Raw genomic sequence first — 21583 nt, forward strand, 5'->3', positions numbered from 1 at the left:
AAAGTTGGAAGTAAAAGTTTTATTTCCTTATACAAGGTTTAAACGCAGGCCTTGCAGTATGAAATAGTTCTTTTTATAAAATAACCTTGGCCATCTTGTTGAAATGTTGCCTCCCCGCTTCAGCTGTGGATCCGTTTTCTCTCCCACTAAAGAGTTTATGAACTCATTCTTAGGCATTGGCTGAACTATTCCAGGGCAACATTTCAACAAGTAGGGCAAGCGTAAAGACATTTTATAAAATCAACTATTCTCTCAAACGTTTGATTGATTTGACCCTCGATAGTCTTTTATTTAGGATGCGGCGCACGAAGTCCCGAATTGCGGTTTCTTCGCGGCTCAGAAAAGTCGAAATTCGCCGAAGAACGAAGTTCCTTAATTAAACGCAGGATTCGGTGGTGTTTGAGGAAGAATTTTCCGCACCACGGCTTCCGGTGGTCGATTCGACCAAAGACAACTCCGGCGCTCCGTCGCTCACAGGAAGGTATTCCTGTTTGTGGATCCCGGTCGCGCGTTTCACGCTCTTATTCGAAGCGTGAAACAACAAGTTGCAATTGGTGCAATTTAAACAGCCAGCTCCTTCTTTCTCTCCGGACAGCTTGGCAATTTCGGGACCGATAATCTGCTCCAATTCCTGCGCTAGAACAATCTCGTCTTCATCTACAGAATCATAAAATATAAAATCCCTATTAATTTATTTATACCAATTAAATATATGAATTAATGGTAATTAAATATATGAATTAATGTTAATTAAATATATGAATTAATGTTAATTAAATATGAATTATTGTTACTTAAATATATGAATTAATGTTAATTAAATATGAATTATTGTTACTTAAATATATGAATTAATGTTAATTAAATATATGCATTAATGTTAATTAAATATATACATTAATGTTAATTAAATATATGCATTAATGTTAATTAAATATATACATTAATGTTAATTAAATATATGCATTAATGTTAATTAAATATATACATTAATGTTAATTAAATATATACATTAATGTTAATTATATATATACATTAATGTTAATTAAATACATGCATTAATGTTAATTAAATATATGCATTAATGTTAATTAAATATATGCATTAATGTTGATTAAATATATATTAATGTTAATTAAATATATGCATTAATGTTAATTAAATACATGCATTAATGTTAATTAAATATATGCATTAATGTTAATTAAATATATACATTAATGTTAATTAAATATATGCATTAATGTTAATTAAATATATACATTAATGTTAATTAAACATATGCATTAATGTATACTCATTTCAAATATGAATATCAGATTCTAACTCTTATAATTATTCTTTCTACCACTTGTGGCTAGGATTTGTCGTGCCTTTTGGCATTTTACGATGAATGTATTAATTTCAACCATGATTATCGAACTAAGGATGCGTTCAGTAACTCTCAACGAAGTGTCTGAAAAATTATTTTCGTTGAGACCGTTACTAACGTCAGGGTTGTAGAGAGAGTGCTAACGTGACGTACGATCTTGTTGAACGCTTTCTACGGTTGTTGTAATTTTTTTTTAATATTGTCTGTTGCGGCGTCTGCAGTTAGCCTTACACCGTGCTGTGACGTCACGTGACCGTTGAGCAACGGAAAAACCTGCTCTTACAGCCGATGATTTCGTTGCTCAACGGACGGGCAACGTGACGTCAAAACCGGAAGTAAAAAAACCGTTCAGTAAAAAACCGCTGACCGTTGAACTCAGCGCTGAGCAGCCTGAGCTTTCTCAGAGTTACTGGGTACGTTCAACAACTAGGAAACGGAGTCAACGGTGGCAGCGTTGGAGCGTTGAAAGTTGTTGAACGACTTTTAGAACTTCCGGTATTGACGTCACGATGCTCAACGGTTGAGGAAAAAACTCAACGCCTAGGGGAGACGTTGTAAATACGTTGAGTGCGCTAAAAGGTCGTCTGCAGAAGCGTCTGATCAGTTTTGCCAACCTAACGCTACTCTTTTGTTAAACCGGGATTTTGAATGTAACTCCAATATATCATCCTCTATTTCATCGTCATTAACGAAAATTATAGAGGCAAGCTTCCTTTTCCTTTCCATGACTTTTGAATACGACGCCCAAAAAAATTCAACAATCCAACGCATCCTCCGTTCAACAAATAAATTCTCAACGCTGAAGCGTTGAATTTATTTTGCCGTTCAACAACTGATGACGTCACGATACCCACCGTTGAAGCGTTGAGTTTTTTTTAAGATTACGTTGAATGAACGTTACCTAGTTGTTGAACGTACCCACTGACTCGATCCACAAAACGTTTGCGGTATTGCGCCATTAACCGGCGAAGAAAATGAATCGGTGATTCTTAGAAAAATACCTGTACTCTAACAAAATTACTTGATAGTCATAAATAAAGGAATTTATTATTAATATGCTTACCTATTTTCGTTCAATAAAAAAGATGTGTACTAAAATTTTAGAAACTAAATTTCACGCTAAGACTTGACACTGAAAGCTAGTCATTGCGTAGTCAAGTTTCAAATCGTTGCCCTTCGAGGCTTCGATACCTTTTTTGAGTGGCGGCGCGTGACTGACGTCATAATAATAAAGCCCCTCCTATCCTAGGGACAGAGAGATAACCTCTCAATTCGATATTCAGGGTTGAAATGAATATATTCGTGATTTCACTCAACAGTTTCCTTGGGTCTACAAAACAGGGATTTTGGAGAAAGCAAGTCTGACTTATGGGGGTCATTCGAATGCTTTCGTAATCTCAAGTGTTAAAGTTGAATAACTCAGTTGATCTTTTTAATTTTTAGTGATGTTGGCTATTAGCAGAAGAAAATAGGGGGAAGTACGCTTCTAGTCAGCATTGGAAAGGCGTCACTTTTCACGAATTTTCGCGCCAGAACGGTTTGGCGGGAAATCGCGGATGAATACATCGTTTAAATAATAATTTTTTATCAAATTGAACAATCGTAACATATTGTCCTTTTCATTATCTGCTAAATGAGCTAAGGCGTCTTTACTCTCGTCGTTTATCGCCGTGTTGAAACAAAACAAAAGTGGAACTACTTTTTCATTTTGGTTAATTATGCGTAAAAGGTGTTTTCGTGGGTCACACGACGCCTTCTACAGCTCAAAGCTACAGATACGTACTTCCCCTATTTTCTTCTGCTATTAGCTAAAATTTTAAAAACTGCCAGAGCAGACAAAAAATTCACCGCAATAGCTTTAAAATGTCTATATAGGTTTAACGCCTTACTGAAGCTCTTGTTTCTATTTCTCATTTATATTTTATATGGTATTTCTGAGTGGGGCAGAGGTGGGCATAAATTGTGAGCCCTCTTTTATATGGTATTTCTGAGTGGGGCAGAGGTGGGCATAAATTGTGAGCCCTCTTTTATATGGTATTTCTGAGTGGGGCAGAGGTGGGCATAAATTGTGAGCCCTCTTTTATATGGTATTTCTGAGTGGGGCAGAGGTGGGCATAAATTGTGAGCCCTCTTTTATGATAATCCTCTCGAAATGAGCGACCACGTCCAATACGAAGGTCAGTTGATCTTGTTCAGCGAGAAAGAGAAATTGAGCCAGCTCAGCCGAATAGTTCTCTCAGTCAGTGATTGTTCATGGCGTGGTGAGCGAGATCGGCTGATCGACGCGCTATCCTGCTCAATTTTATGCGCTGCGTCCTCTAGCGGCGGGATAGTTCGTTCACTAGAAAGCGCTGATGGCGGGCTGAGCAAGATCGCACCGAGAGAGGCATTAATTTGTTTAAAATGGAATTTCTTATCCAGCTGAGCGACGGGATACTCCGTTTTCCGGAATTCGCTCACAGCGCGGCGAGAATTTTTTAAATTATACAGGGTGTTTCAAAAGTTTATGCAAAATTTTCAGGAGTTGTCGGGGGTGAGTTGAGAAGTATGCCCGTTTTTTCCCCATTTTCCTACGATGAGTTAAAAAAGCGCCAGAGAGCTTCAAGGTGTGGCCTACTAGCCCTTGGAAGTAAGCTGCAACAAGTGCAAAACCAAGCAGCAGGGAAATGCGAACATTAAGGTTTGTGTAATAGGTAAACAAGTTGGCAAGCCAAAATATACCTCTCCTCTGAAGAATTGTCCCTAGTGGTATTAATTTATCGAGATGACCCTTAAAGATATCTCCGCAATTCAGAGTTATTTACTAAAAACGTAATCCCGGTTCAATCCCGCCCGGTATAAAATTTTAATTTTAATTAAAATAATTGAGACGAAACAACCGAGTTTAATTTCTTCAGAATAATATAAATTAAGTAGTTACAAAAGCGAGTTAGACGTACTAAAACAATGCACAATTGAATTTAACCCTATTTACGGAACAAGTTTATCATTTAAATATAATACGAAGCAAATTTTAATGAAAGAAATATCTACAGAGGGTATTTGTATTTTTCTCGCTTACGACATACTTGCCGCATCTTTAACGCTCATTTTATTTCAATTAAATATAAATATTTAATTAAATATAAGATTAATATAATTTATAAATATTTAATTAAATATAAGATTAATATAATTTATAAATATTTAATTAAATATAAGATTAATATAATTTATAAATATTTAATTAAATATAAGATTAATATAATTTATAAATATTTAATTAAATATAAGATTAATATAATTTATAAATATTTAATTAAATATAAGATTAATATAATTTATAAATATTTAATTAAATATAAGATTAATATAATTTATAAATATTCAATTAAATATAAGATTAATATAATTTAAAAATATTTAATTATATATAAGATTAATATAATTTATAAATATTTAATTAAATATAAGATGAATATAATTTATAAATATGTAATTAAATATAAGATTAATATAATTTATAAATATTTAAAATGATGTAGAATAAAAAAACACCGTAGTTTAACAAACGTCGGTGGCGCAGAGGTTAGAGTAAATCTCTTGCACGCAGCAGACCCGGGTTCGATTCCCGGCCGGCGCCAATAAATCGCAAATTGATACTAAGATGAATACCGTGAACAATTGGTGGAAACCCTGCCATTGGACGTTGAGAGGTTGCATAACACTTACCACTCGGTCCGTCCCAAAAATCAACAAGAAGTTGAAGAGAAAACGCCCGTACAAAGACAACAAACACACACTCAACAGACTCAACGAACACAAACACAACAGACTCAACAGCCACATCCGTCATAACACAAACTCAACACCCACAACCGTCATAACACAAACTCAACATTCACACCCTACAAATAAACATAACAATAACGAAATATCCAATCAAACTGAGTTAAAACTGTCGCGACGGTGAACATTAACGAAAAAACCCCATCCAAACCAAACCCAACCGCAAATTAATCCGTTAACGCTCACCATCGCACGGGGGTTTTACCAACCCTTCGACAGTCCTAGCAACTGCGAACGCAGAGATTTCGAGAAACTGCGTACGAAATGATTAACCTTGGCACAGACAGGGTGATTGTATAACCCCTCCTCGGAGAGGTAAAAAGGACTTTTTAAACAAATCGAGGTAACCAGCGTAAAAAAGTAAACTTAAACAGTATTTAAAGTCCCTGCTGCTTGGTTTTGCGCTTGTTGCAGCCTACTTCCATGGGCTAGTAGGCCACACCTTGAAGCTCTCTGGCACCCTTTCAACTCATCGTACGAAAATGGGAAAAACCTGGCATACTTCTCAACTCACCCCCTACAACTTCTTAAAATATTTGCATAACCTTTTGAAACACCCTGTATATTTTTAGTATGTTTGTTTTAATAAAACAAATCGACTAAAAAATATAATTTTTAAAATTTTTCTCACCGCACTGTGAGCGGGATGAACCATGGGCCAAATAATGATAAATCCAGGACATGACTCTGGTACCTTCACGCGTACTAAATCGGCCGTCCACTAAAAGACACAGGCGGCCATTTTAGTAGGGGGGAAAAGGAGGAAAAATAATAAAAAATTTGGGGCAAAATCAAGCAAGTTTCCGGTTTCCCGAACGCCATCTAGTGATGACTGAGTCGGAATTCGGAAATAAGTGGCGGTTGTAATTCGAAAATCCTGCCATATTTCGCCCCTCATTTTTTGATACATTTTAACGATTCTAGGAAAGTATATGTTTAATATTATATAATTATATATATTATACTAATTATGAACTTAGTACGTATAAAATAAGTACTTACTTTAATAACCACACTATATATGATAACTGTGAATAAATATTCCAGGATATTTACTACGACGACCACGTGTATTATTTTTGAAAACTGTCCCTAAAACATTTGCCCCCAAAATGACGTAGTTCCGCGATCGCGCGTTTTTCCCAATAGGGGGCAATAGTGATCGGGTGTTAGCGCTGTTGGACGGGTTTTTCGCATAGAGTCATGTCCTGGATTTATCATTATTTGGCCCATGGATGAACTAATCTGCGCTCAGCCTGAGAGTACTCAGTTGAAGAGAAACAAAATAAAATCATTTGCCATGAGCTCTCGCTCAATGAGGCTCTTGAAAATTTTTAGATAAAAGGGGGCGAGACATCGCATGACATTTTTTTTTATTGCACGAGTTGCCTCAAGCGCGCGAGTGGCATATAAAAGCCAAGGTTGAGTTAGGCAAATAATGTTGCGCAGCGCCCCCTTTTATCTAAAAACATTTCCAGAACCTCATTGATCAACCAAATGATATGACGGGCTATATTTTTATACAGGGTGTCTGGTTTTACTTTGAAATCGCATTTTTATCACAAACTATAACAAGTAGATTTTTTAAATTTTCATGGTATACGTATGACGTAGGGCACATTCTAATTTTTAATTTTCAGAAAATTCTAAAACGATTTTCATGTTTTTAAAAATATATTTTTTGACCGGTAGTTGTTAGACGAAACCTTTCAATAAGAAAGTTGTAGAGCATACTTGAAACCGTACAAATAATGTTGGTTCGGTCGAAAAAGACCGATGGTTCATAAAGATATGAGGTCATGAAAAATAACAAGTTGGTTTTAGGACGAAGTAGCTTTTTCAGCATAAATGTATCAAAAATTGATATTTTTATTGAACACCAACAAATTACGGATGGGTTCTTTTGTTTTAGACATACAAGTTTCTAGCACATCAACGTTCAGATTATTTACTATTTAAAGCGACAGCTTCCTAATGTAAAATCATCCTCCCTCACGAGGGGCTGATCACTCCGCGTAATCGGTGTACAGAGCCGTACCTTTGACAGTGCTAATCTAAGCGTAATCCGGTGTACAGATTTTCTAAGAGTGGTTAGCCGCTCGCTCCCTCATTACTGGAATTTAGGAGCAGCAAACACAAGGAGAACGCAGCTAGCCTTTAAACCATTGAGTTGGGAATATTAATCTACAGATCCAAACAAATCTGCTCCAAACGAAACAAGTTTTTGAAAATTACGAATTTGCCGTCTCCTCTAAAATGACGATAAAACGTTATCATATGACCCGTGGCGCCATCCATTATTTAAAAAAAAATATATTTTTGCCGGAAAACGCGTCTTATTTGAACGAACCATTGAGAGATAGACGGCGCCACGGGTAGAATGATAAAGTTTTCTCGTCATTTGGGAGCAGACGGCAGTATTCTTATTTTTTAAAAACTTGTTTCGCGAAGTACTGAAATCCGACGTTTTGATTGGACCTCTAGATTAATATTCCCAACTCAATGCTTTAAACACGCTAACGCAGGGTTGTGTAGAAATTTCATTGGACGAGCCTTTACGCTCAACGTTTTACGGAAAAGGGAAGACAATTTCCGAATTTTCCCCTTAAATCGTCTAACCAATGAAAAATGTACACAAGTAAATAGACGACTTTTGACGGGTTGCGTTCTCCTTGTGTGGGGTGGGGTGTTTGTTGCTCCTTGGTGGAATCTAATTAAGCCGCCTCTTTATTATCGCGATCAGCGTGCATTGATGGTTCAATTGTTTTACGGCGAATTGAATTGGAGGAACGCTACAAGAGTAAGTCAGTTATTTGGTATTCGCCATCCAAACACAACACCAAGTCGTAACACCGTTCTCGGAGCTGTTCGAGATTTCAATCACCAACTGCAGGATCCGTGGAGTAGGTCGTCAAAACATCAACATGGAAGACACTGTCCTGGCTTACCTTGTTGCTTACCCTCGACGCAGTATCGGTGGCGTAAGTAATGACCTGGGTTTGGCAAGGGACTAGGTCTGTAGAACCCTGCGAAACCAAAACTTCCATCCATTTTGAGTGACTCTTCACCCTTGGAGGAGGGAAGTATTCTGGAGTGGAAAATCCCATAGCGGTAATAAGAACGTCCTTTCCCGCCTATTGCTGTTAGAATTACCCAGACTACCCCGGTTAAACCGGTTTTTGGTCGGACGTCAGCTTTATCTGCCATCATTCTGGCTTGATGACGTCCGACCAAAAAGTGCATGATGGCAATTTTACAAAGCCGCAGGTGGCGCCCGGCTTTTCCACTCCAGAATACTTCTCTTCTCCAAGCTTCACCAAGCGATACGGAACGTCGTTATGACTTTTGTAACTGGCTGGGCATTATGTGTGAAGAAAACCCGGATTTTCTTAATCTTTTCTTGGTGTCCGATCAAAATTCGTTTTCAAGTCATGGCCCCTTTCAACCACGAGAATAACAACATGAGGGATGATGTTAATCCAAATGGGGGATTCGCTCACCATCATCAAGTCCAATTTCTACTGAACGTTATGGGTGGGTCTGTTCTGTCCCCTTTTTTGCCACATCGTCTGAACGGGCAGAGCTATTTCAAGCTCTTACAGATCGAAGAAGCGAATCCGTTGGACGACATTCCTCTGGCCCACTACCCCCGGCTGTGGTTTCAGCATGACGGCGCGCCACCGAATCAACCTCGATGGAGTGGAAGGAACGGTCCCATTCGATGGACTCCAAGACCACCAGACCTATCAGCGCTCAACATTTTCCTCTGGGGGCTTCATGAAGGAGCACGATTACCAGATGCCTATGGCGAACATCGAAGAAATGCTTCAAATGTGTTTTCTTATAGTGCCCGGAAAAGCTATTGCCTACTATGACCAGCCTCATATCTTTATGACAAATCGGTCTTTTTCGACTGAACCAACTTAATTTGAAAGTTTTCAAGTATGCTCTACAACTTTCTGGTTGAAAGGTTTCGTCAATCACCTTTTTCAAATTTTCTGAAAATTATAAATTAGATGTTCCTTTCGCCATACGTATACTATGAAAATTTGAAAACCCTACTTGTTATAGTTTTTGAGAAAAATGCGATTACAGAACAAAATCAGACAACCAGTATTTTTTTGATAAAGCTTGCAAAATATGGTATTTCATAAACCAAATTTTCTATGACCCCGGTAATAATTTTCAAAATAATTTTAAAGTTGTCCTCCAAATGTACACGTGAAATTCAAATTTTTGCCCCCCTCCCCCTTTGTTGGATATGGAAGGTTTAAAATAACTGTCGGCTTTATCATTGCCACCTGTATATTGATAAGGCCCTTGCTATTAGAAAATAAGACTTTACTGGAGGGCGTGGTGCCATCTATTAATGGCAGAGGAAAGCTAAAATTCAAAATAGCGAAACGATAAAGTCGTCAGAGAACCATTGTTGAGTATTATAATTAGACAACTTACACTCTACTTAGTGGACTTTAACCGCACTTATATATCCCGTATAAAATATATTGTTAAAAATTACTATAATATAAGTAATTGTCCAATTTACAAACGAGCCAATCAATACGAGGGGTACTTTTATGGTCCCGCCTTTTGAATCAAAATATAGCTCAAAGCAAGTGGCGGCTTTATCATTGTCACCTGTATTATGAAAAGACCGCTGTTATTAAAGATGGCCAGAAATCTATTCGATTCTTCGAAAAACGCGACTTTACTGGAGAGTGTGGTTCCATCTATTTATGGCAAAGGAAAAAAAAATAAAATAGCCCAATGATAACGTCGTCAGAGAGCTATTGTAGAGTATTATAGTTAGACAACTTGTACTCTATTTAGTGGACTTTAATCTAAATTATGTATCACATGTAGAAATATTGTTCATAATTGCGGTAATTTATGTTATTGACCAATTTACAAAAGATCCAATCAACGCGAGGGGTACTTATAAGTACCGTCCTTTTGATTTCGACGCTAGCGACATCTATTGAAAAAAGAGCTACTTCACGTCGAGCCGCCACTTGCTTTAAGTATCTTGTTTTGATTTCGACGCTAGCGACATATGTTGTAAAAAGAGCTACTTCACTTCGAGCCGACACTGGCTTTAAAATTTCCAGGTGGTACATGGCCCATATGGCGCCGCCGCTGGGGTCCAAAAAGCGCAATAAATCCGAACTAATATCTTGTCCCATTGAATCTGTTTTTGTGGATACAGATTCCTTGCTTGTCCAAGCCCGGCCGCGGCTGCACGGGCCTTCATGATTAGGACCGTCTTCACGCTTTTCTCGTCGGGTCCGCTCTTGGGGTACATGTCTGAAATTCCCTACACTGACCTTGCGAGAACGTTTTACCTTTCTCTTTTTCAAGAAAGCAGGATGGACTTTGCTGATTGTTAATATCCACCTCGACTTCGACGTTGTTTTGTTTGGCGCTTAACGCCGTCACTGACACGTTGTTTCTTTTGTACAATAGGCGACTGTTAAAATTTGGCTCACTGGAATGATGGCGACGACTTTGATTCTCTTGATTACTAAAAAAAAACAATGTATAATTTAAGAAAACACTGTATCACAATCTATTAAGTAATTTGGACCCTGGCCTACGTTGTTATATAGGCACTTCAAGAGCCAAAATTGGTATTGGTTCGCTGGAGGCACTTTCTTGAAATCATGTACGAAGCGAAACAGTTATCATTAGTCGATTGCGTCATCTACCGCAAGTTTGTGGTGATAATAATTTACTAGCGTGAAACTAGTACAAGCAGGCGACTTTTAAAAAAATTATATTTTCTCTGAAAGATAGGTGACGCCACGGAGTAATGATAACAATTTCGGTTCGAACGTGATTTCAAGAAAGTGTTACTCAATACCTCAGCCACAACAAATATAAATTGTTGCTCTAGAATTACTATATTCCCAACCCAATGGTCGGAACCTTTTATAACTTTAAGCACGGCCAACTTTGATCTCTCGCGTTACAGCGGCCATCTCATTCGTTGAGGTTTCTATGTTAACCTATGAGCAAAAGATGTGTATGACGTGAGCGCCCCTAGCGGATTATATTTTTTAGAATAGCTTTTACATTGAAGCCAATATAAAAACCCAACGTTATAGTACAGTTTATAGGGGGGAAATCCTTGCTTGCGGAATTTCGACGATTGTGTTGGCCGCTGTAGAGCGAACAGCGCGTGATCAAAGTTGGCCGTGCTTTAAGACAACGCCATATTTATGTCGAGCTAATGTGACTCGTGGTATAATATCTATAGAGTGTTGTCGTCTGAAACCCTGCGACGTCACCATTGTAATTTGCCTATTGATAAAAAACGGTAACTGTCATGGCGGCCACTATTAACACTACAGCTGTGACGTTACAAGTTTTCAAAATCGTATGAGACGACAACACTCTATAGCGTTTAAATTAAAATACTGAATATTATAATAATCGTTCTCAACAAATCGAGTGATAATTGTGGTAGGTTGTTCCTTTTCTAGTGACGTGCGTTTTAGCAATCGTAAATACTTGTTTAAATTTTAATGCTCCTAAGCCTCGTATATAGAGTAGTAGCACTCCGTAGCGAATTTTTTATGAATAGGAAAAAGCATGGGTGACGTTGTGTGACGTAGCACTGCCATTACTCTATTATTGGCGAAATTAGAGACACATTTAAAGTAAAGCAGGGTACACGAAATGAAATGTTTGGGTTCAGAGATCAGACAATGCTCGCAGTCATAAATAAGGCACGTTTTAGCAAAGAGTATAAAAACTACGTAACCTAGAGATATAAGGACGGTCGAAAGTAGTAAAGGAAGTTGTAGCAACCGGGGGGGGGGGGGGGGAAGGCACTCAGTGAATTGGCACTTCAAATTTCGGTACCGCAGCGCCACTACGGCAGTATTTAGTACAATAAATAATAAAACCGGAGAAAAATGGCAGTTACGGTGTTGCGGAGGTGCTAAATTTGGCATTTTGGATATTTAATTGTCTAACATCTGTCAATTCAAAAAAGTGACAGTAATTGTTTACTGTTTCGTGATTTTTTTAGTTAGAATTTGTGGATTCGTTGTTTCGGTGTTTATTTTCAAAAAGTGAAGAATAAGGCGTTTGTTCTCTAACGTTGCCAAGTCCTAAAGGTAACCAATTCCTTAAACGCACTCTCGCCAACTGAATTTTCTCACATAGGTAGCTTTTAGTTCTTTGATGAAAAAGAGATGGCGATGGAGTCTATCGCGACTCATGCTACGAGCTATTCCAATCTCACTTCAATCTTTATTGCGAAAGTCGAACCTTAGAGTAAAAGTATATGTGGCAAGGAATGAACTATATGCCCCGAAGAGTTAGAAATCAGTCACTCCAGGGGGCTGAAAATCCTCTCTCCGCTACCTTTGGCTGTACGGCATAGTTAGAGACACCTCCGCTACTCTCATTGCCGCTACTATCTAATGGAAAAAATTGAAAGAAAATAAGTAGTCCCGAACTCGACGCTAACACCAATTTTGAGCTTGCGAGAGTGCGTTTAAGGAATTTTCAAGAATGTTGAACTAAATCAAAATGATTGCCACTTAAAACTGCCGTAGTGGCGCTGCGGTACCAAAATTTGAAGTGCAAATTCACTGAGTGACTTCCCCCTCGGTTGCTACAACTTCCTTTACTGCTTTCAACCGTCATTATATCTCTAGGTTACGTAGTTTTTATACTCTTTGGTTTTAGTATTGGTTAAACACGTTTTTACCTCTCCGAGGGGACTTTGTACCCTAGGAGGGGTTATACAACCACCGTGTCTGTCTGTTTGTCTGTCTGTGGGTGGGTGGGTCTGTCTGTCTGTCAGGCCGGCGAACGCGTTCGCATTTTCGAGGCAAAGGGTAATCACTGCGTACGCAGTTTCTTAGAATCAGGGAAAAGGTTTTTCCAAAACGCCCTCTTTTTGTCATTGGGTGTAGTATAATTTTTTAATCGGCCGGGATTCGAACCCGAGCCCTCTTGAACGACAGGTGAGCGTCCTACCGCAGAACCACGGATACAGTTACGCTTCACTGAAAATTAAACTCTTCCGAGGAGAGGTATATTTTGGCTTGCCAACTTGTTATTTTCGTATTGTACCCGGGTTTAGCAAATATTTCTAAAATGTGTTAAAATTCAATTGCAACTACATGTTTTATTTAGCAGTCAAAGTGAAAAGGTGATAAGGTACATATTACCAATTCGCATAAAGTAAAAATTAAGCCCAAAGATAGAGGTTCTCTAAGTAGACGGCACGTGATTTTCGTTTTAAAAACATGCACCGTGAACACTATTCGCTTGTTCTGGTGGAGTTAATTACTCTACATCGTGAACTATTCGTCAAGTATTGAGGCTACATTTTTTACTCCTCAAAAGCGGGAGTAAAGAGGGTAAATGATAAAATCGTCTGCTTATCCATAATAACGGTAATAGTCAGTGTAGGGAGCTGTTGGCTCGGTCGCGTGGCATGCAGGGCTTGTCACCACCCTCCTACGCATTGTAACCCGGCCACCTGAATTAAGGGCTTCAAAAGTCGCTTGATGACTTAGGCTGATTTTTTTTTAAATTATCCGTCAAAATGGCCACAGGCAGCCAATTTCGGAAAACGTTTTTAGCATGACTCGAACTATTCGACGCCACAGAATCGGAGTAAAAAGTCGTAATAAGATTACTCAAGTTCTTACACTGCTCCGAAATCAAAGAACCAGCGAAAAGCATAATTAATGGAATAATCAATTGTCGTGTGTTTAGAGAGGTCACGCCACTAGCCTATACCATAAGTCTTTAATATTCTTCCGTAAGTTTGTCACTTTGGGGAATATTTTACTGAGAGCTAGTAACGGAGTGACGTCATCACAAGAAAAAATCACCCCCTAGCGAGGCGCTGTCAAAGGCTCCGTGTGACGCGTTAGCAAGCGGACGCAAAACGGCGACGAAGCCCGTAATGTAGTCTGTCTTGCGAATAGCTTTCAGTAAAACTTTTGCGTGTGAAGAATAGGAAGTGTCACACTTTTGTAACAATATTATACACTTATGCCTATATCTACTGTACTTAAAGTACAAATTGCCTTTTCCTGGCAAATTATATCATCATTCCAGCTGTTTGGATGAATATTATAGGGAGCTAACAGTTCTACGTCAAACGACGTCACCCATGCTTTATCCTATTGAAAAATATTCTACCAAACATGGTGGCCCCAGCCCAAGCTACGGAGTTTTTAGCTCCCTATACTGTGCCATATTTGGCGAATAGTTTTGTGATATTAACTGTAGGTGGCGCCAGTTCCTAGAGATCAAGCTAGATCTTTCTAGAAGCAGATTTTAGGCCTATTATGATAGGAGTTGCCCAGTGCATTTATCGGATCAGTTAATTATTAAATGTTTAAGTTGATAATATAGTCGATTATTTCGAACTAGTGTTGTAAGTCGGAAAATTTTCCGGAAATTGACCGAGACCTTTTTCCGGAAAATTTTCTGATTTTTCCGAAAAATTAAAAAAGTTTTCATTACATGATTGGTCTAATATATTGTTGTTTGCAAATTTAAATTAAGCGGCATTTTCGCCTCATTTTTTCGAATCTAAAAGCAAACCTCTAGACTAGTTTAAACTGATTAACAATGTAACACTATTAATGTTTTGTAGTATGTATACTGATAGTAGACATTTTATATCGATAAAAAGTTAAAAACATTAAAAACCCTTAAATATTAATTTATGTTTCAATTTTTTATTTTTAAATTAGCGGAAAAGTTTCTGCAAATATTTCGGCATTTTATTTTTCCGGAAAATTAACAACACTATTTTGAACCCATTTTACAACATATACCTATCTTTTGGAAAATCGAAGATTTTTTATTGTTGATTTGTCATATAAACTCTATGTAAGGGAACTTGAATTTTGTGGATTTGTATCTAAATTTTGTACGGGATTTTTCCAAATGTCTGACAACTCACGAGTGAAAAATTCTCAAGAAGAAATACTTCTCAGCTTCTGAGTCCGGGCTCATTTTTTTTTTTTTTGTGGTTGAAGATAGTGCTCCGCAGATCCGGCCCTTCGGCTCCGGCTCCTGCTCCTTAAAAATCTGGGAGCCGACGTTGGCTCCTAAAAAACCAAGAGCCGGAGCCGGAGCCGCACGTCAGCTCCCAGATTTTTAAGGAGCCGGAGCCGAAGAGCCGGCTCAGGAGCCGGCTCTATTCTGTTAAAAAAACAATTGAATGGTTTTGAATTTTTAATGGAGTGTAGCTTCTCCGAATGCATTTGTACATTTTTCTACTATATACATTGGCGGGAAAAGATTGAAATTTAAACACAGTTGAGGTTCTACAAGCTTTATATGCTTTTAAAATGATAATTTGAGCCTTGCGAAGATTTCAACTGACCAAAAAGTTGGAGGGGAAATAACATTAGTTGCCCCTTCCAGTAAAATTCTAGGGAGGGGCATTGCCCCCTTGCCCCCCCTGGTTCCTACGCCCTTGGCCACAGCACAGATTCACAGTTACAGAATAGACTATCAAGTATAAACTTCAGTAACTCGGTACTTCCTCATATTTTTTGAAAAATAATTGTTTATATTTTCATTTTGTAGAAAAGAACATTCCAAGTTTATTGAAAAAGTTGTCGGACAAATGTCCAATGATCCCCCTAAGATTTTGAAAAGTTATCGGACATATGCAAAATTTATCGGACAATGTCCAGTGTCCTGTACTTATTTCATGCCCGGACTAAATGTAGTAAATATAAACCAAATAACAACACACTACCGTTTACCAGTCCATTCTGAAATTTTAGACAAATGCACGTCAGTTTGATAAACAATAATTGTGAAAGCATACCGCTAATAGTAGACGACTACTACAAAACATTTCCACTATTTGATGCAAAAAGGGAAAGAGCCGGCTCTATAGAAATTGAGCCGGCTCCTGGAGCCGATCTAAAACTAAGGGAGCCGGAGCCACGGCTTCAGATCCGGCTCCCAAAAACACGGAGCCGGAGCCGGCCAGAGCCGGAGCCGTTTTGATCGGAGCCGGAGCCATTATTGAGCCGGAGCCGGAGCCGTGCGGAGCACTAGTTGACTTGAAGAACATGATGCTTATTTTAAGTAACCCTGAGTGTAAAAGAATACGCTCTTGGTGAGACCCACCTCCGAACGTTAGATCTATTTTCGGAGTTAGTTTCGTGGTCCAGGCTGACGGACTCGTAATGCGGATTCCTTGTCCAGGCGACGTTGCCAATGGGGAAAGAGTCGCTGTGCTCCAGCGCGACATGCGCTACCCTGTTCGGGCTTCTGTTCGAATTACTGGAAGAGCCACGCGGGAAAGAATTGTTATTCGGCAAGTTTCTGACGGTGTTATTGGCAGGATAGGTTATTTGAGATTTGACGGAGCTCTCGGAATTCGAGTTTCGAAACGTGGACACTCTCTGTTGACTCCGTTTGCCGATGGCGTCCTGTCCGGTAAAGTGTCGCCAGCAACAACAGCAGCAGCACAGTAAGCACCACACACCCGGCGACCCGTTGCACAACTTCTCCCTGAAGGCCACGCGGAATCTATTGGACATCACACTGTACAGGATTGGATTTATCGTCGAGTTTGAATAATAGAAACAACCTGAAATACGAAAGAACACAAACAGAAAAACAATGTTATTTTTCTTTATGCGTAACATATACATTTCTCAAGGTAGAAGATTCTCCACAGGATCAACGCCATTAGAGGCTGATTCATATGGTAATAAAAATAATAATCAGCTAGGCTAATACCCAAGGCACCACCTTCGGCCCAAGTCAACTAGCGACATTTAATGCCTTTAAATCGAGTGGCCGGGTTACAATGTGTAGGAGGGTGATGGAAAGCCCTTCATGCCACGCGAGCCAACAGCTCCCTACACTAACTATTACCGTTAAAGCAACTGTCGGCTCTATCATTGCCACCAGTATTATGAAAAGGTCCTGTTTTTAGAGATGGCCATGAATCTATCCGATTCTTCGAAAAACGCGACTTTTGTGGAGAGCGTGGTGCCATCTATTAATGTCAAAGAAAGCTAAAATCAAAAATAGCGAAACAATAACGTCGTCAGAGAACCATTGTAGAGTATTATAATTAGACAACTTATACTCTACTTAGTAGACTTTAACCGTAATTATATATCACATATAAAATGTATAATTGCAAATTACTATAATTTAAGCTATCGTCAAATTTACAGACGAGCCAATCAACGCGAAGGGTACCTATAAGTAACCGCCTTTTGGGTCAAAATATAGCTTAACTATCTTGTTTCGATTACGACGATAGCGACATCTGTTGAAAAAAGAACTACTTGACGTCGAGCCGACACTTGCTTTAATCTTCACAAGTTTTTATGGAAAGGGGAAACCGAAGAACTCTTTCTTTGGGCGGTTATGACTGCTGTAATCCCGTTGAGTGTCCTATTGCACTTTCGCTAGCGGATCCTGAAGAGAATCGCGTTTTACACTAAGAAGTTGCTCCGTGAAAGAGCAACTAATTTCTTGCTCCCTGAATCCCTGTTGCTCCGAGGTCAGTGACAGAGCAATGGAATTGGGAACAAATTTTGATACAAAAATGTTTTTTAGGAGTGCATGGAGGCGGTCAGGTAAGAAGAGTTGCAAATTATTATTATATTAGAATGATGATCACCATTCTGACAGTTCAGAATAATTTGGACTTTGCTTATTTTACCATTAATAGATTTTATGGTAAATTAAGTTAACACGCATCTAATATATCTCGTCTGTAATCCATACCTCTACTTGGAATGCTTATCGCGGCAGATTTTCGTCTCGATGTGGCTGACTGTTTTTTTTAACGTCACTATGTTAACTTAACAAACAACTACGTAAAAGGGGAGCACGCGCAGAGGGGATTTTTTTCTCTCGTATGCGGGGCCAAAGCCGTTAGAGTTATTTTACCATACGCGATACGGCATGATAAGCATTCCAAGTAGAGGTATGGATTCCTGCTATTGTTTAATCTCTAGAAATAGAGTATGAAACCTTGCTTGTCTTTATTTAAAATATAGCCTAAAATTTCCTCCAGGAAACCACGTTTTTCAAAGGGAAATCGCATTCTTTCTGACGGAACGATGAAGTCACGTGAAGCATTTACTGGATCCGCTATTAAATACCGAAAGTCTTACCAGATGGCGTACCCAGTCTGAAGTGTAGAAATTTTGAAGCAAGGGGTGACTCCGAAGAAAACCCTTTGGATGCTTTGCCTTATTACGCCAAAAAGACGCCGTAAAGTATCACCCCGTATCAACCGACGAAAAGCTTTGGCAATCTCAACCAATCAAACCTAATAGAATGTTGGAATAGCTTGAATAGCTGCCGAAAACGACATCTATAGTACTATCGAGGTACTACACTAGTGCGGCCATTTGTTTTAAATTACCAAAACAAATTCGGGAAGTAATTATTTTGTTTACATTTCTTTTATGCTGAATTGAACTTTTGTTTATAGTTTTTACTTAGAATAGAGTTTTAAGTAGGGTTTTTGTAATAAAACAGGAACTATTTATATATTTATTTCCCGTCAAAAAGTTTAAATTGACTTCATCGAGTACATAAAAAACATTAAAATTGAACCTCTCAGGAATTCATTTAAATATTTATTTCCCTTTAAGCAATTTATGTATCTTTTCATTTAAACCATTTTCTTTCGGCGGCGCGTCTTATTAGCGACGATAGCCTGCCAATAAATTTCAAAAAACGCGTGACGTCTTAAATTCGACGTAGTTTAACCCCCTTGTCGTTTGTCGATGTACTTTCAGAGTGCGGTACCATTGGGTCCTTGGACATTCGAAGTGTAATTAGTGTATACATATTTCCTGCTGCAATCGATCACGGAGAATTAACAAATCTCATTAACAAAATTTTATATGTGTAAGTATATACGATGAATAGTGGATCAACTTAGTGGACTACTAATTGGTTCTCACTAGCCGAGGCCCGAAGCTGTGCTTTGTCTATGTAGACCTATTACTGGCAAACCATGGCCCATGGCTCGTTGTGTTAGAAATTTAACGATAATGAGGCGCCACTGACGTACTTTTGAGGGCCCGCCGTTTTGCGAGCGAAAATGTTGAGTTATTTTCGTTTATAGTCTACCATTATATTTTATTAATCGCGAGTCCTAATTTACCCCAAATAATTGGTCAGATTCCATTATTAGCGTATTGAATACCTAAGTCAGATTCGTTAATTTTAAGGGCTGTGCGAGTAGTGGTTTTATGCAATCGACTCGTGTTTCGAGTATTAATAGATTTTTCATCGGGTAATATTTTAATCGAGTTGGATTGTCGAGTATTCGATTATTTCCAAACTTTCCTTGTTTGAGTAGTCAAGTAGTCAGAAAAATCGTTCGGGTACTTGATTAATCAACGAGTTCTAATCGGGTAGTCAAGTAATTAATAAAAATGTTAAACAGCCTACTAATTACTACTTAAATGGATATTAGCCTTGTTAGGTAACAACTAACAAAGTAAAAAAGATAAAAATAATTACCAAAACGCTAAACTAAACTCAGGTTTTCACGGTAGAGATAATTCTGTTAATGGATTGTAACAGGTGTAGTTATATATTCGAAATAAGAATTTCCAAAGTTTTAACAATAAAGAACTAAAAACAAAGTAAAGGGTGGGATAAGTTCGCGTGCAGGACTCACGATTTCGACAAAGCTTATGCTACTTTCGTGTTTGTCTGTCAAACAAATTTCAAGCTCTCTCAAAACCAAGACCAAAACTAAAAAACTTAATTACAAATACAGCCAGCCAATCACTCAAAGTCATTTTAAGGGATGTTCGTATTTGGAGTACCCGACGAGTGGTCGATTACCCGAATATTGAGTGGTCGATTACCCGAATATTGAGTGGTCGATTACCCGAATATTGAGTGGTCGATTACTCGAATATTGTCGGCGGGAAAAACAATTCGGATAAATTTACAGGTGGCTTATTCGAGTATTCGAGTACCCGAGTGTTTAAAATTTGCTTAATCGAGTTCGAGTTCAAGTATCTGACCTTAAAAATCGTCGGGTACTCGATGCTGATCGAGTACTCGCACAGCCCCATTTATTTTCGTCTGCTTCGGCTCTTCAGTAATTTTTAGCTGCAAGTGTTTTATATAAAGTGTACAAATAGTTAATAAGAAGTAGTTGTTTAATATTGTGACGAGCTCGGTGGTTTCAGAATTTGAATTTGGTCCACTACCTAAACTAATTTATCAAATTTAACCATATAGACAAATAAAACATTATCCTGAACAACTATAGCGTACCTTTCCTGCCTTGCAGGTGTTCACCCACTTACTGCCGGAACTCAGTGGCTGCGAGCCCCCATAGGGGAAACATACGGGTGCAAAATCCCCACAGGAATAAAATTTAGCAAATATATCAATCAGGGAAAAATTTCTATTCTCACTAAATTTATGTTTATCCGAAGTTATTTTGATATTGAAGGCGCAAGTAATATTAAAATAAAATAAGCGTAACATTGATTTCGATAGATTCGTCTAAATAGAAAATCGCCTCGTCGTGTACCCTGTTTTACCCAATTATCTTAAACAACTGTCGGCTCTATCATTGCCACCTGTTTTATTAAAATGCCCCTGTTATTAGAGATGGCCATGAACCTATCCGAATCTTCGAAAAAAATTACTTTCGTGGAGAACGTGGAGCCATCTATTAATGGGAACTGAAGCTAAAATTCAAAATAGCGAAACAATAACGTCCTCAGAGAGCCATTATAGAGTATTTTATTAGACCACTTTTACTCTACTAACAAGGAGACGACCCGCGGTGTAACGCACCGATTTGGTTCAAACTGGGGGGTTTGGTAGACCTTCATGTAACTTGAAACACCCTAAAGGGAAATGTCTCCATAGGCAACCGTTTTGCCATGGCAACCAAAAATGTTTTTGACAACACAAATTGGAAATTTTCCCATAGAAAATAACATGGGAATCTGTCCAATATTAATTTTTGAAAATGCTAAAAATAGAAAATATAAGTAAGAAAATAATGAAAAAGTTCGAAGTTGATTAAAATCTTTACAGGGGTACCCTTACATTTGGTCAGATTCCCATGTTATATTCAATAGGAAAATTTCCATTTTGTATTGTCAAAAACATTTTTGGTTGCCATGGCAAAACGGTTGCCTATGGAGACATTTCCCTTTAGGGTGTTTCAAGTTACATGAAGGTCTACCAAACCCCCGAGTTTGAACCAAATCGGTGCGTTACACCTCGGGTCGTCTCCTTGTAAGTGAGCTTTAACCTAAACTATATCCATATCAAATATATTGTAAACAATTATTATAATTGAAGTTATTGACAAATTTACAAACTAGCCAATCAACGCGAAGCATACTTTTATGTTCC

General features: G+C 38.2%; 1 protein-coding gene across 3 annotated transcripts in view; it reads right to left on the reverse strand.

The window, feature by feature from the left end:
* LOC149959843 (neuromedin-U receptor 2-like) overlaps positions 1 to 21583 on the reverse strand; it is a 185581-nt gene continuing 163998 nt past the window's right edge. For all 3 annotated transcript variants that reach the window (XM_090166551.1, XM_090166550.1, XM_090166549.1), the window contains 3 exons: positions 16331 to 16796; positions 10543 to 10721; positions 1 to 657 (listed from right to left, as the gene is read on the reverse strand). In XM_090166551.1, coding sequence (XP_090022677.1) covers positions 377 to 657; positions 10543 to 10721; positions 16331 to 16796 — 926 coding nt within the window. In that variant the 3' untranslated portion in view covers positions 1 to 376. The remainder of the gene's footprint in view (positions 658 to 10542; positions 10722 to 16330; positions 16797 to 21583) is intronic.

This window comes from Leiobunum rupestre, chromosome 2, assembly GCF_980474605.1.
Source record: "Leiobunum rupestre chromosome 2, qqLeiRupe1.1.hap1, whole genome shotgun sequence".
NCBI classification, from domain to species: domain Eukaryota; kingdom Metazoa; phylum Arthropoda; class Arachnida; order Opiliones; family Sclerosomatidae; genus Leiobunum; species Leiobunum rupestre.